Here is a 16238-nt window from a genome sequence, read left to right as displayed (position 1 = left end):
AAGAGCGACGGCGGCACAGCTGCCTGTGGGGAATCGGTCAGAGAGAGTGAAACACGGTCAGTCCTGCGTTGAGCATTCCGGCAGAGTTGACACTGGAACCCGCCGCTCCCCTTCAGCTGCCACAGCCTCCCATGGGCAGGGCATCCTGCCCCCCCCCCCCCGGTGTCTCTCGCCTTCACTTCACTGGAGGACTGGAGGGGCCTTTGGCCTGATCCAGCATTGGCGTCTCTTATGTTCTTATGCTGTGAGCACAGGGAGGGGAGGGGAGGGGAGGGGTGTGCTCCCTGCAGACCATAGCCCTCCCCCAGCACAGCAGATGGTTTGGCGGAACCTTCGGTGGCCTTCCAGCCGGGCAAGGGCTGACCTGCCCTGCAGGTGATGACACACAGCGGCTGGCCTGACTCATCCCCCGCAAGCAGCTGCTTGTGAGCCACGGCAAACCTGCTCCATGGGGCTGGGCTGGCAGGATGCCAAAGCAGCATGCTGAGCTGGTGGCCGGCTGCCCTGGGCAGAAGAGGGCAGGCGTCAGGCAGTTTCCTGGAGGTCTGGGGAACTGGCGGTCTGGGCTGGGGTGCCGGCAGCTCTTCTCCTGGGAGGGGCCCCACGGAGGAGGAGGTGGCTGAGCAGGACCAAACCAGGTCACCACCATGGCCCCGGCTGACCACCACTGGAATGAAAGAGGCTTTTTCTTTGCCTCCTCCCAGTGGCCCAGATGCGCTTTGCTTGTGTGAAAAGTGTCACACCGAGGGGCAAGCCTCCCACAAGATCTCTAAGTCTCAAAATCTTGCTAACCACGGGTCCCTTCCTCCGAAGGCATGCCAACTGAAGCAGCCGCACTGGCACTGTGGTCTCCCATAACAGCTCCACCAGTTTGGGCTCCATCAAAGTTCACACTTCAAACCCTTGCTTGGCTTGGAAGGAGTCCCTCCTGGCTGGGATAAAGAGAAGCCTCAAAGGACCACAAGCTTCAGGGGAATGGCAGAGCGCCCGGGAGCAAAGGCAGAGCACCCTTTGGCTTGGCGCCTGACATCGCTGGCACAGGCAGCCTGACCTGTCAGGCCCGGGTCTGCTTTTGGAACCAACCAGCTGCCCGCTCTCGCTTTCCCTGGGGGTGCACATGACGGCCCGTCAAGATTGAATGCGTCCTTTCCTGAGAGATGGGAAGGAGAGGGACGGGCACTGAGAAAGATGTTTCTCGGGTGCACAGATTTACCTCCCCAATTTCTCCAACCACACTTCCTGCTAAACTGGCTGCAAAACCTCATGCCACAATAAATGTTGTGAGACACAAATCTCTGCTGTGTTGTTGGTTTTTATGCTATGATGAGGTTGGCTGGATGATTGGAACGTCTCACCTAGGCCTGCCCAATGGAACTCACTGCTACAGGGAACTGGGATGACTAATCACATGACTAATCACATGGTTCAAGGTTTTCTGTTCCTTGGCTTCCTCACCAACCCAAAGGGAGACTGCAACTTAGGAATCAGAAGGAGATGGAGACTGGGGAAGGCAGCCAGGAAGGAGGTGGAAAAGATTCTTAAGGGTAAAGATGTGTTGCTGGCAACCAAGAGCAAGATAATTTACGCCACGGTATCCCTTGTCAGTGTGTATGGGGGTGTGAAAGCTGGACAATGAAGATGGCGGACAGGAAGAAAGGGGATTCCTTTGAAATGTGCTGTTGGAGGGGAGTTTTACGGATACTGTGGACCGCCAAAAAGACAAACAAAGTGGTTTCTAGATCAAATGAAGCCGGAACTCTCCCTAGAAGCTAAAAGGACCAAACTGAGGCTATCATATTATGGTCTCACAATGAGAAGACAAGAGTCCCAGGAGGAGACAAGAACGCTGGGGAAAATTGGAGCCAGCAGGAAAGGAGGAGGACCCGACCATGAGACGGCTTGACCCCATCCAGGAAGCCACAAGGGCCTTCCGTTTGCAAGACCTGAGCCAGGCCCTTAACGACCAGATGAGAATGTTAATTCACTGGGCCGCCATGAATCAGAAGAAAACTGACAGCACTTGACACACACACACACACACACACAATCACCTTAACGTCTCTTTTGAAAAGCACAATAAATCTACAGAGGATCTACAGAGTGTGGGGTAAACAGAGATTTGTTACTCTCTGGTGTGAACTTCCATGAAGCTCTTGCTTGGCTGCTCTGGGCTGAGCCTGCAGGGTGTAAGTGGTGCCTTGCTGGACCAGACCAGGGAGCGTCCATCCAGGCCACACAGCGGCCAGCCAGGGACTCTAGAGGGCCGAATGGGCACCGAGGCTGAGGCCCTCCCCTGACGATGCCTCCTGGCACCAGGTTTCAGAGGCTGGCTGCAGCTGAATATGGAGGCTTCCTTCAGCCGCCATGGGCATGCACGTCTCCCACTCTCTGCTTGGCATGTATGCGTTCAGTGGGCAGTGCCAGGCCCTGGCACAGTCACAGAGTCTCCCCTTTTCCTACACTGTCCTGATTTCCTCTGGGCCCACTGCAGTGCCTTGACTCAGTCCACACTTGGCATTGCCTGTGGGGTGAGACGGTATGTAAGGGGCAGAGCAGCCAGCGGGTCCCATCTGCTGTGCTGGGGGAGGGCTATGGTCTGCAGGGAGCACACCCCTCCCCTCCCCTCCCCTCCCTGTGCTCACAGCATAAGAACATAAGAGACGCCAATGCTGGATCAGGCCAAAGGCCCCTCCAGTCCAACACTCTGTGTCACACAGTGGCCAAAAATACCAGGTGCCCTCAGGAGGTCCACCAGTGGGGCCAGGACACCGGAAGCCCTACCACTGTTGACCCCCCCCCCCAAGCACACACTCTGCTTCGGTGACTTGGTGCTGGGAGCAGACGGAGCTGGACACCCCCACCCCCTCCTCTGAACGGCCGCTCAACATGCCGGAAAGCACCAGAAGAGGCCGACGGGGCCCAGAGATGAAGCTCACCTGCGTCTCTCCTGCACACCTTGACCAGGACGCTGTTGTGGGACTGCACCAGTCGATGCACCTTCACGGATTGCTGCCGGGCACAAAGGGAAGACGGCACAGAGCCCAGTGAGGCCGGCAAGGACACTGCCACACACACACACACACACACACACAGAGCAGTCAAAGTCTCCCTCCCGCCCAGCAGCTCCCGGGGGTGCCAGGAAAGAGACTTCTGTTGTGTGTGATGACAACTGAAATCCCGGACGCAGTCTGTTGACGTGGCAAGGGCCTCTGGGGCTCAGACTTCCCCAGGGGGGAGGTGAGCCCCACACAGCTGCCCAGGATGGGCCCAGGGGAAAGGCTGCCTGGGGAAGCAGGAAGTGCTCCTGCAATGACACCCCCTCGGGTGCCTGCCAAGCAGAAGGGCTGTTGAGGAGAGACGCAGCAGAGCCGGTCTGGCAGAGAGGCTGAGGGACGGAGGAGGAGAGCCCCAGGGCAAAGGCAGCTCTCTCCAGCTATGGCCACTTCAGACTCTCCTCTGGCAGAATGGCCTGCCTTACAAGGCTGTTGTTAGGATTACCAAGAGATGGGCTTTTAATGCAGGGCATGTGCCACCAGGAGGGTCACCAGTCGCAGCCGCCAGGGCTCTTGTACACAGTGGCAGTGTTCCCACTAAGCTGAGTTAGCGTGAGCTGACAACTTTAATGCCAGTGGAAGCAATGCACAGTGGCCCCAAAGCTCCCTCTCAGCTGTGGAGTCTTGTGAGCAAAAATCCTACTCTGTGAGCTGCTGGCATTCAAGTTGGGAGCCAGCGATTTGGCTGCTGCATCAATGAGTTTGCTCTGGAGCCCTCCCTTCCTGAGCTCAGACAAAAATGCATGAGCCAGAGGCTAAAAAAGGCTCACACTAACTCAGCTTAGAGGGAGCACTGGACAGGGTGAGGCTCAGCCCCTCACCGATTTGCTGCCCAAAAGCGTTCTCTCAGCTGCAACGCGTCTTCCCCAAACTGCACAACGGGTGGCACGTGCCCACACCGGAGGTGGACCAGGCCCCTGAGGCTGCAGTGTCAACGAGCGAGTGCCGGCTCGGTCCGGGCGTCCTGCCCCAGGTGCCTTCCCCCCTCCCGCTCACCTTCCTGAGGTCGTAGACCGTCAGAGCGATAGAGAGGAGGGACATCAGGATGATGGCCACCGAGTACTCAATGTAATCTTCGGCCAGCCACAGGCAGACACTGAAGAGCTGGAAGACGTAGAACGGGTTGAGGACCTGTTTGGGCGCAGAGGGGGGGGGGAAGACAACCAGTGGCTTGCAAACCGCGCGTGGCTTCCTGTGGCCCATCCACGCGCCTGTCCTTGCTCCGGCCCGCCTAGCGTTGCCAGGTCCCTCCAATGGCCAGCAGCAGGGGATGGTAGGGTAGAGTCCACCCTCCAAAGCATCCGTTTTCTCCAGGGGAACTGTTCTCTGTAGTCGGGAGATGAGCTGTAATTTCGAGGGATCCCCAGGTCCCACCAGGAGGATGAGAAGAAGCAAACAATAGTGATGTACTATGCCAAAAAAGTCTCCAAGGACTAGAAATTTCTTTTTCAAATATTCACTTTACTGGAAGCAATTCAGACGCCATCAACACCAACGAACCATGCGTATTATATCTCATTTCATATAACATTATCAGAGTGGGTGGTGTTGAAATACCTATATAATATTAATCCATTTGGCAAACACTCTATTCACATCCCATGGTAACACTCATCACATCTATTTCTGGCATGATACATCATGGTTGTTTGCTTCTTCTCAACTTCCATCCTGTGATCTCTCTCTCTTTGGTTTGCACCCACCAGGAGGATGGGAAGAAGAAGAAAAGAAGAGATTGGATTCATACCCCATGGCCCTTCCCCCAAGGGAGTCTCAGAGCGGCTTACAGACTCCTTTCCCTTCCCCTCCCCACAACAGACACCCTGTGAGGTGGGTGGGGCTGAGAGAACTCTGACACAAACGGTTTGCATCCCCCAGGAGGATCGCATCCCTATGCCCACAGGGTGCCACACTGGAAAGAGGGTCGGGGCGGGGGGGGATGGCCGGGTGCAAAGGAAGGAGGTCGGGACAAACAAGCAGACTACAGAGCCAGGAGAGGGGACGCTCCCTGATGCTCCTGCAGAGTGCGGGGGGTTCACTTTGCGAACCTTAAAAGGCCCTATGAATTTCCACCCCAATTTCCTGCTGGGCCGCAACATTTTAATGTTCTTAGTGGAAATGTATACAAAGTCACCAGGCTGCAGAGCCCAACCCTCCACCCTTCTCCTGTCAGCCTGAGTCTTATATGCCTCTTTGGCAGCATCCAACGCCTTTTGCAATAGAGGCCATGACTCCTGCAAGTTCTTGCACCAAGAGCCCGCATCCCCTGAACCCACGTCTGTCGTCCCCTCCAAAAACAGCAAGGGTGGGCTGTCATAGCCATAAAGTGCTTTGAAAGGTGACAGCCCAGTGGACGTGTGGCAGGTGTTGTTGTAGCAATACTCGGCGAGGGGCAATAAGTCATGCCAGTCATCTTGCTGATAGTTTGTGAAACACCTGAGGTATTGTTCCAAAGTTTGATTAACTCTTTCAGTTTGTCCATCAGTCTCTGGGTGGTATGCACTACTCAAACCCCTCTCCACCCCCATGATCTTCATCAACTCCCCCAAAACCTGGAGACGAATTGGGAACCTCTGTCGGATATCACTTTGCTTGGCAGCATATGGAGCCTCACCACATGGAGCATAAAAGCCTTAGCCAGGGTTTTGGCTGTAGGCAACGACGGGAAGGGGATGAAGTGGGCTTGCTTAGAGAATAGGTTCACTAGATGCTTGCTTAGAGAATAGGACTAGATGACCTGCCAAGGTCCCTTCCAACTCTAACACTCTATGATTCGATGCCACCCAAGTGCTTAGCCCAGGGGAAACGGCTCCATCCAGGGGCTGCATCTCAGCATCCTCCTGCTTTTCCAATGGCTTCAGATGGGATGCCAGCTTTCCCCGTTCCCAGCACTTCTGACCTGGGAAGCAAGAAGAGCAGGTGACCAGCTCAAAACGCTCCAAAGTGGCTGGAGGTCTCAATGCAGGCGCCCCCCCCCCCCCCGCTGAGTCTGCTGTTCTTAAAGGACTCAGCCCTCAAGCTGCCGCGTAGTTCTTCAGAAGCCCTGTGGCCCTCTGAGCTGGGGTTGCATTTCAGCACCGCAGCCATCAACCAGGACTTGAAAAGTGCTGGAAGTTCCGGATGCGTGATGTCCCCTGCCTCAGACCTCCAAACCGAGTGGCAAGAGAGGCTGCATAGCTAGACAGGCACACGGACCTTTCTTCCTGTCTCTACTCTTCTGCCACTGTCCCCTTTGATATGTAGATTGTATTCTCAGGGACCAAGTCCCCTTTCCTGCTTCTCTCTCACTCTGGATGAAGGCTTGCTCTCTACCAGCACACACCCAGAGAGGGAGAGGTTGCCCTCTCATGGCACCATGAGACTGACGGGCCCATTTTTAGCTAGTAATTAGTAGTCTATCAATCTCTGCTCTTTCCTATCCAAAGTGTACTTCTCAAATAAAGAGAGAAGTATTTCTCTTCTAAACTTGCAATGTGGCTCTGTGGAGGAGGAGGAGGAGGAGGAGGAGGAGGAGTAGGTTGGATTTATACCCCGCCTTTCACCACCCAAAGGAGTCTCAGAGCGGCTTCCCTCCCCCTCCCCACCACAGACACCCTGTGAGGTAGGTGGGGCTGAGAGAGCTCTTGACAGAAACGGCTCTTTTTCAAGGACAGCTCTTTTCAGAACTACGGCTTGCCCAAGGTCATCAGCTGGCTGCATGTGGAGGAGGATTGGGGAATCAAACTCGGTTCTCCCAGATTAGAGTCTTAACCACGACACCAAACTGGTGTAACCTGGGGAAGCTGGGTAACCTGGTGAAGTGACGCACTTGCGTTTGTAGCTTTAGTTAAGCACTCTGCTAACTAGTGGTGACTGGAGTAACCCACACCCTTTAACCTCTATAAAAAGTCCATCTGACAGATATCACACCAAGTCAGCCTGGCCTCATTTGCCACCCCCGGTGGCCTCAAGCGCGGCAGGGCTTCCCGGCTGCTGCACGCAAGGTCAGTCGCACTGGAGGACCACGCCCACAAGGAGCCCCACCAGCTCCAGAGAATCCCGGGAGGCCTGCTGGGAAACCACAGCCTCACTTACTGTCCCGCCCCCCCTCCCCATTTTCATTTCCATAAATGTTCGAGGCAGTAGCACAGAGCCTACCCATCCCTGCAAAACTCCGCGGAAACATCACAGCATCACACCTCCAAAATCACAATGGACAGCACCTTGGCCCGTAGCTGACACGGGGCCCACGGGGCCTGGCCCCCTAGTGTTTCTTCTGGGTCCCCTCCCCCCTGGGCTGACCCCAAAGTGCTCCAACTTACCACCTGCACTGTACTTTCATTTAATTAGCTGGTGGCCCCCCCGAGGCCCCCTCCCAAGGAATTCCCTAGCTACAGAGCTGACAGGAGCCCTAACAAACGGTCCCAGGAGGGTTGCCAGGTCTGGGTTGGAAAATACCTGGAGACTTTGGGGGGTGGAGCTGGGAGAGGGCGGGCTTTGGGAAGGGGAGGGGCCTCAGCCGGGTGCAATGCCACAGAGCCCACCCTTCAAAGCAGCCCTTTTCTCCAGGGGAGCTGATCTCTGTCAGCTGGAGATCTGTTGTAAAAGCAGGGGATCCCCAGGCCCCACCTGGAGGCTGGCAACCCTAGGTCCAAGGTCCTGGTCAGTAAGACAGTTTTGCGGAACAAACAGTCCCAGCAGGGGGAGGATATTCGACAGATGGGGGACCACCATGGCAAAGGCCCTGTTCCAAATTGCAAGAGCAGCCGGGACTCCAGAACACTGCCGTAACCAAGAAATGGAGGAGGCCCGGGAGACTACTAGGCACCAAGGCTCCCTCTAAGCTGTGGAGTCTTGTGAGTAAAATTTTACTTTGTGAGCTGCTGGCATTAAAGTTGTGAGCAGGCGATTTAGCTACTGCATAAAACAGTTTGCTCTGGAGCCCCATCCTTCCTGAGCTGAGACAAAAATGTGTGAGCCGGAGGCTAAAAAGCTGTGAGCTGGCTCACACTGGCTCAGCTTAGAGGGAACGCTGCAGTAGGCACCCCTTTGAGTTGGGCCCTGCTGCCAGCAAAGAGGTTTCCATGCAGGACAACCGATCGACACAGGGCACAGCCCGAGGCAATCCACGAGCAGCCAAACTTAATTAGACGGCTCAACCTGCCAGCTCATTTTAAGCAGTTCAGGGGAAAAAAACTGTCATGAAATTCCAAGAGCAAAGGCGGCAGGACCGGCCCTTCAGGAGAGGACAGAATGTTCTGTTTGGACTCTGCCGGCTAAACCTCTGTGGATTAAACTGCTAATCGGCTTCTTGGGGCCGTTGCTTTTATGAGACATCGTACCTGGGCTTTTGGGAACAAAGCATCCCAAACAGTCACTAGGGAGCTGGCTGGCCCAGGACACAGCCTCCTCCTGGATTAGGCCGAAGGCTGCGAAGGCAGAGCTCAGGTGTGGAGGGAGGGAGCGGAAGGGGAAAAGCCGCCCAGTGACTGAACTCGGTGGACCTGTTCTGTCTCCACCATCTTCACTCAGAGTCTCAGAGCGGCTCTAATCTGGGAGGACCGGGCTTGATTCACCCACTCCTCCACTCGCAGCTGCTGGATGACCTTGGGCAAGCCGTAGTTCTCTCAGAGCTGTTCTCTCAAGGACAGTTCTCAAGAGAGCTCTCTCAGCCCCACCGACCTCACAGGCGCTGTTCCCTCTAAGCTGAGTTGGTGTGAGCTAGCTCACAGTTTTTAGCCTCCGGCTCACACATTCTTGTCTTAGCTCAGGAAGGATGGGGCTCCAGAGCAAACTAATTGATGCAGCCACCAAATCGCTCGCTCACAACTTTAATGCCAGGAGCTCACAAAGTAGAATTTTTGCTCACAAGACTCCACAGCTTAGAGGGAGCATTGCTCACAGGGTGTCTGTTGTGGGGAGGGGGAGGGAAAGGAGTTTGTAAGCTGCTCTGAGACTCCGAGTGAAGGGCGGGGTATAAATCCAATCTCCTCCTCCTCCTCTTCTTCTTCTTCTTCCTCCATTCTCCTTTCTCTTCCCCTCCCCACAACAGACACCCTGTGAGTAGGTGGGGCTGAGAGAGCTCTGAGAGAAACTGCTCTTGAGAGAACACCTCTGAGTGCACTTTGAGAATTACAGGTAGGAGAAACTGGAATGTCTTAATGGCCCTCTCTCTTTTGCGAGCGCTTGAAGGAGAAAAGGGAGGGGGGGGTCCCCTTTCGCCACACAGGCCTGCTTTCCACGGCAGTTTGTACTTGTGGCCTAAAAGTCAACATGCCAGTCTTTATTTACCAATGCCATCTTGCACCTGCCTTAACCAATGAAACAGATGACCTTGGAAAGATCTAAGACAATAAAATGGCCAGAGAACACTGGACCAACAAAATGTCAAGGCAAAGGTTTTCAATGCACCGATAATGCTTTCCTGGGTAACTGTGAGCAGGCAAACTCAGCCTGTGGCCGGCGAATGCTGGGCCGGGAAGCCACGGGGGCCCCCGGGGGCTCAGCCTCATGGACAACCCTCTGGCCCCAAAGGTTTCACCAGGCATTCCTCACACTTCACCTACTACCCCCTCTGCAGGTGGACTAGAACCCTACTTTAATCATTTGCAAAATCACCTGCACAACCAATGCTTCCACACCAGTCTGCAAAGCCTGGCAGCTTCAGGGAGGCACGTCACGTGGGACTCTGCACCAGTGTTCCCTCTAAGCTGAGTTAGTGTGAGCTAGCTCACAGTTTTTTAGTCTCCAGCTCACACATTTTTGTCTTAGCTCAGGAAAGATGGCTCCAGAGCAAACTAATATATGCAGTAGCCAAATCGCTTGCTCACAACTTCAATACCAGTAACTCACAAAGTAGAATTTTTGCTCACAAGACTCCACACCTTAGAGGGAACATTGCTCTACACGCGTCCCCTAGTTGCCCAAAGCTAGTTTTGAGGCAATACCTCTTTGACAAGCAGCTTCCAAATAGGCGTGATCTCCACATCGATGGTGTTGGGTCCACAGATCAGCTTCCTGTGTGGGAGCAAGAGAGAGAGGCCACGGTCAGTCTGACTAGCCGGGCCCTTTCCGGCTCCTGCTCAACTTTCCCCTCTGGATAAGAGGAGGAGGAGACCAAACATGCAAGGCAAGGCAAGATCAGGACAGGCGGCCCTGTCTGTCTGTCCGTAGCAGGAGCAAAGAGCCAGAGTCCAGGAGCACCTTTGAGACTAACAACAATTGGTAGCCGGTGGGAGCTCTTGTGAGTCACTGCTCACTTCTTCAGATAGAGCTGGAATGTGAGCAGTGACTCCCGAAAGCTCCTCCCTTGCCACCAATTTAGTTAGTATTCAAGGTGCGCCTGGGCCCTGGCTCTTTCCTGAGGCAGGAGAAGAAGAGGTGAAATCAAACAGAACGATGCAGAGTGCGGTCGGACTGGCTGGCAGGCAGGCAACAACAGAGAAGAAGAGATTGGATTTATACCCCGCCTTTCACTACCCAAAGGTGTCTCAGAGCAGCTTACAATCTCCTTTCCCTCCCCCTCCCCACAACAGACACCCTGTGAGGCGGGTGGGGCTGAGAGAGCTCTTGACAGAAACTGCTCGTGAGAGAACAGCTCTGAGAGAACTTGTGACTGGCCCAAGGTCACCCAGCAGCTGCATGTGGAGGAGGAGTGGGGAATCAAACCCGGTTTTTCCCCAGATTAGAGTACGCCGCTCTTAACCACTGCGCCAAACTAGAAGGAGGGCCCAGCTGTATTGGCCCAAGCAAAATCCAAACCAAAACCCCAAACTCACACAATACGTTTTTCTGAGGGCCAATCAAAAGGACCCTCAACACTGCACCAGCTTCCCCGCTCACCAGATCCCTTCAGCAGGCTGGACATTATGGGAAATTTCAAAAATTGAGGGGGGGGGAGAGGAGAATTTTCAGATCATGTTCTTAAGATCAAATAATGGCAGCATTTGGTGCCATCGTTGTGCCAGCGGGTCATTTCGAATGAAGACATGGATGCATGACACAGCCTTATATGGAATCAAACCCTGGGGCCACCAAAGTCAGTATATTGTCAACTCAGGCCGGCAGCTGCTCTCCAGGGTCTCAGGCAGAGAGAGTTCTTTCACTGCGCCAGTTTGGTGTAGGGGTTAGGAGCGCAGACTCTAATCTGGGAGAACCAGGTTTGATTCCCCACTCCTCCCCCACATGCAGCTGCTGGATGACAGAGTGAGCTCCCGTCTCTGGCTCCAGCTCCTGCCAACCTAGCAGTTTGAAAGCAAGAAATTGCGAGTAGATACACTGATACCACTTTGGTGGGAAGGGAACAGCGTTTCGTGCGCCTTGGCATTTCGTCATGCTGGCCACATGACCACGGGAACGTCTTCGGACAGCGCTGTCTCTTCGGCTTGGAAACGGAGATGAGCACTGCATCCCTAGAGTCGGATTCGACTGACTTTCGAGAAAGGGAAACCTTTACCTATTGTATTGTTTATCGGATATTCTGTGCTGTATGATTGAATTGTTTTCTATATTTTGTAACTGTTTTAGGGGAGACATATATTCCCGACAGCTAGACCTTATATAGACCGTTAACAGGGGAGAGACAGATTCCAATCAGCTAGACTTTTTAATTGGACGGCTGCATTCTGAACCAGCTGCAGTTTCAGGGCTGCAGTTAAGGGCCGCCCAATGTACCCTCTCCTCCTTTGTGATCATCCCTTCGTAGACAACCTTCACTTAAGAAGTTTACCCCAATTCCTTCTGCAGCATCACTTCTTGCCCTGAGTCTCTACAGAAAATTCAAAGTCATAATATTAAAAAGGCTTCTGTGTGAAATCAAGGAATGGAAATAATCCCAGAGTCCCTGTGTTCTTCACAAGACGAGAGGCATCACACCCAAAGGTTATCGGGCATCAGCCACATTCAGGAATTGCTCAGGAGGGCATTTTTATAAACAGAGCAGGGCTGCAGTAAAAATGGGATTTTTCAGAGGGATAATAAAGGGATAAGAGCTGAGGTTTACAGCACTGTTTACTCTGCGCGTTTCTTATTTTCACTCCATTGTTTCCTAATTTCTTTAACCTAGTTTGCATTTCTTGTATCATGTTTAATACCATTTCTATTGCATTGTCTTCTAACGTTGTAATTCAGATTTATTTCCTTGTTCACTGGATGCCTTATAATATCTCTGTTGAGTTCCTGAATTTTCTAATCCACCTTGAGTCTCAGGCAAGAAAGGAAGACTACAAAGAAAGTAAAGAGAATGAACAAGCCAGAACAGGCGGCCAGAAGCGGAACCTGCACATACTCATGTGACTCACACCACCAGAGTCAGTAACGCCCAACAGAATCTGTCAAACAAGGACTTCCCAATGTATTTAATATGTACACATGTCCTCTCAATATAGATTATCTTGGTCATGACTGATGCACTGAAGAATTTGGATAAGGAAACTTGCATTTACGTGTTTACTATCTGCATTCTGTGCCTTTCACTTGGTGTACTGGTTGGTATAGTTGGTGTAGTGGTTGGTGTAGAGGTTAAGTGCACGTAATGTCGGAGAACCAGGTTTGATTCCCCACTCCTCCACCTGCACCTGCTGGATGACCATAGTTCTGATAAGAGCTGTCCTTGAAAAAGAGCCGTTTCTGTCAGAGCTCTCTCAGCCCCACCCACCTCACAGGGTGTCTGTTGTGGGGAGGGGAAGGGAAAGGAGTTTATAAGTCACTCTGAGACTCCTCTGGGTAGTGAAGGGCAAGGGTATAAATCCAATCTCTTCTTCTCTTCTTCTCTATAGTTGATAATTCTGCGCATGTTTCTGTTTTTCATTCTTGAACATCTGACTCTTTCTAACAGTTTTTTAAAGCAGCTATTTTAAGCTCGAGGGAAGTGGGGAACATCAGACTTCCTCCGGCCACTTGGCCCTGGGACAGGCTGCCAAGAGGGAAGGCCTTGCAGTCTCCTTCCTGAGGCAGTGTGGGGGCCGTGGCCCGGGGTGGGGTACGGGGCAGGGGGCTGGCCAAAGTGACCCACTGGGGTCCTTCCGACTTCACACCTCTAGTTGCTCCAACCTGGACAGACAGCGGCACGGCCTGTTAGTAGGGTTGCCAGATCTGGGTTGGAGAATACCTGGAGATTTGTGGGGTGGAACCCGGGGAGGGCGGGGTTTGGGAAGGGGAGGGGCCTCAGTAAGGAAGAATGCCCTGGAGCCCACCCTCTGAAGCAGCCATTTCTTCCAGGTGAACTGATCTCTACTGTCGGGAGAGAGACGTCTCACGAGGAAAGGCTGAGAGAGTTGGGTCTGTTTAGCCTGGGAAAGAGAAGGCTTGGAGGGGACACGATTGCAGTCTTCAAGTATCTGAAGGGCTGTCATGTGGAAGATGGAGCAGATCTATTCTCTCTTGCTCCAGATTGCAAGACTCGATCTAATGGGTGGAAATGACAAGGGAGTCGATACCGGCTAAATATCAGGAGAAACTTCCTGACTGTAAGAGTGGTTGAGCAGTGGAACAGGTTGCCACGGGAGGTGGTGGAGGCTCCTTCGCTGGACGTTTTCAAGCGGAGGCTGGACGGCCATCTTTCGGGTATGTTGTCGGGCTATCTTTCTGCTATGCTCCTGCAGAGTGCAGGGGGTTATCATAGAATCATAGAATGTTAGAGTTGGAAGGGACCTTACAGGAGCAGAGCCAAAAGAGAGCCCTACATACGGCACCTGGTATTTTTGGCCACTGTGTGACAGAGTGTTGGACTGGATGGGCCACTGGCCTGATCCAACATTGGCTTCTCTTATGTTCTTATGGATAAACACATGGAGCAGAGGTCCATCAGTGGCTATTAGCCACAAGCTATAGATAGGAGCTCTCGGTCTGGGGCAAGGGATGCTCTGTATTCTTGGTGCTTGGGGGGGGGCAACAGTGGGAGGGCTTCTAGTATCCTGGCCCCACTGGTGGACCTCCTGATGGCACCTGGTATTTTTGGCCACTGTGTGACAGAGTGTTGGACTGTATGGGCCATTGGCCTGATCCAACACTGGCTTCTCTTACATTCTTATATGGAGCAGAGGTCCATCAGTGGCTATTAGCCACAAGGTATAGATGGGAACTCTCGGTCTTGGGCAAGGGATGCTCTATATTCTTGGTACTTGGGGGGGCAACAGTGGGAGGGCTCCTAGTGTCCTGGCCCCACTGCTGGACCTCCTGATAGCACCTGGTGTTTTTGGCCACTGTGTGACAGAGTGTTGGACTAGATGGGCCATTGGCCTGATCCAGCATTGGCTTCTCTTACGTTCTTATATGGAGCAGAGGTCCATCAGTGGCTATTAGCCACAAGCTATAGACAGGAACTCTCGGTCTGGGGCAAGGGATGCTCTGTCTTCTTGGTACTTGGGGGGGCAACAGTGGGAGGGCTCCTAGTGTCCTCCTGGCCCCACTGCTGGACCTCCTGAGGGCACCTGGTATTCTTTGGCCACTGTGTGACAGAGTGTGGGACTGGATGGGCCTGATCCAGCAGTGGCTTCTCTTATGTTCTCTTATGTTCTCTTATGTTTTTACGTTCTCCCCTCCTCTATTCTCTGACAACAACAACCCTGTGAGGTAGGGCCAGGTGGAAATTTTTCAATAGCCCCAAATTTGCCCGGCCGGCTCACACAGCAGAAGGGGGTGTGTGTTGGACCTAGGCCTCCCCGGATCCTGCTCTGTCCCGCTCTCCACTCTCTCCAGAAGACCCCACCAGAGTGTCGGTCGACTGGCAGAAGCCCAGGTTGGAGGATGGACTGAACCAGGGAGTATAAGAAGAGGGAAACTCGTCAGCAGCCGCTGTGGCCCAAAGAAGATCCCCCCCCAGGCCAAGCCCATGTGGCCCCCTCTTAACTCCTGCTACTAACCATGCAGGGCACTGATCACCCCTCCCCCCCCCAGGGGAAACGCTCCCGGCCGGCCTGCCTGCCTCTCCCCACCACGCTGGCAGCTTACCTGACTTCTTGCTCTTTGGGGGGCAGCCCAGATCCAAATTTTGCATGAATATCTGCACAGGTGTGGCTTTCCTCGAGGACTCTGGAACAGACAGAGAGCCAAGGAGAAGACGAGAAGAAGAGACTGGGTTTATACCCCGCCCTTCACTACCCGAAGGAGTCTCAGAGCGGCTTACATAGAATCATAGAATCATAGAGTAGGAAGGGTTCCATACAGAGACCATCTAGTCCAACCCCCTGCCCAGTGCAGGACCAGCCTAAAGCATCTCTGACCAATATTCATCCAGCCTCTTCTTGAAAGCTGCTGGTGAAGGGGAGCTCACCACCTCCCTAGGCAGCTGATTCCACCTTTGAATCACTCTGACCGTGAAAAAGTGTTTCCTGACATCCAGCCGATACCTTTCTGCATGCAATTTAAACCCGTTGCTTCGGGTCCTCTCCTCTGCTGCCAACTGGGACAGCTCCTTGTCCTCCTCCACATGACAGCCTTTCAGATATTTAAAGAGAGCTATCATGTCTCCCTCCCCAGTCTCCTCTTCTCCAAACTAAACATTCCCAAGGCCCTCAGCCTTTCCTCATAGGGCTCAGTCTTACCATCTCCTTTCCCGTCCCCTCCCCACAACAGACACCCTGTGAGGTAGGTAGGGCTGAGAGAGCTCTGAGAGAACTGCTCTTGTGACTGACCCAAGGTCACGCCAGCGGCCGCACGTGGAGGAGGAGTGGGGAATCAAACCCGGTTCTCCCAGATCAGAGTCCGCGCTCCTAACCACGCCACCCAACTGGCTCTCGAGGTGGGGCCACGGAAGTCTGGCTTCCCACAGGACCCTCCCCGCCCGCAAGAGGCAGCAGCTTAGGAGACTCACCCGACCTTCTGGAAGCAATTGGCGACCAGGTCCCAGGCATAGCGGATTTTCTGCACGTGGATGCAGCTCACCTGCCAAAGCAAGCAGTGACAGCGGGCACTGCAGAGGGAGCCTCTCAGCTGCTGCCCTGAGAGCAGCCCAGGAACCTTCCTGCCTGGGAGTTAGGACCACGGGGAGATTTCCTCCCTGACTGCCCCCGCAATCAAAGAAGCTCCTTCGGCAGGCACACAAGCCAGGGCCTTTCCAGTGGCGGCCCCACAAGGATGGAACAACCTCCCCAGAGAGAGGTGCCCGCAGGGGCCCTTCACTGCCAGTCTTCAGGAGGCAGCGGAAGGTGTTTTCACTCAGGAGGACCACATTTGGTCAAGTTTGTCGGCAGTCAGGGCTATTTTTGG

General features: G+C 53.8%; 1 protein-coding gene across 1 annotated transcript in view; it reads right to left on the bottom strand.

Annotated features, from left to right (window-relative positions):
• Positions 1–16238, bottom strand: part of ATP13A4 (ATPase type 13A4) — an 89350-nt gene that overhangs the window by 49407 nt on the left and 23705 nt on the right. Inside the window, 5 exon segments of the mRNA XM_015409276.1 lie at positions 2937–3009; positions 4050–4184; positions 9980–10049; positions 14982–15062; positions 15844–15914. Coding sequence (XP_015264762.1) covers positions 2937–3009; positions 4050–4184; positions 9980–10049; positions 14982–15062; positions 15844–15914 — 430 coding nt within the window.

Source organism: Gekko japonicus, unplaced genomic scaffold (genome assembly GCF_001447785.1).
Source record: "Gekko japonicus isolate JY-2015 unplaced genomic scaffold, Gekko_japonicus_V1.1 scaffold398, whole genome shotgun sequence".
Taxonomy (NCBI): domain Eukaryota; kingdom Metazoa; phylum Chordata; class Lepidosauria; order Squamata; family Gekkonidae; genus Gekko; species Gekko japonicus.
Note: the sequence above shows the minus strand (reverse complement) of the source record. Positions and strands in the feature narration are given on the sequence as shown.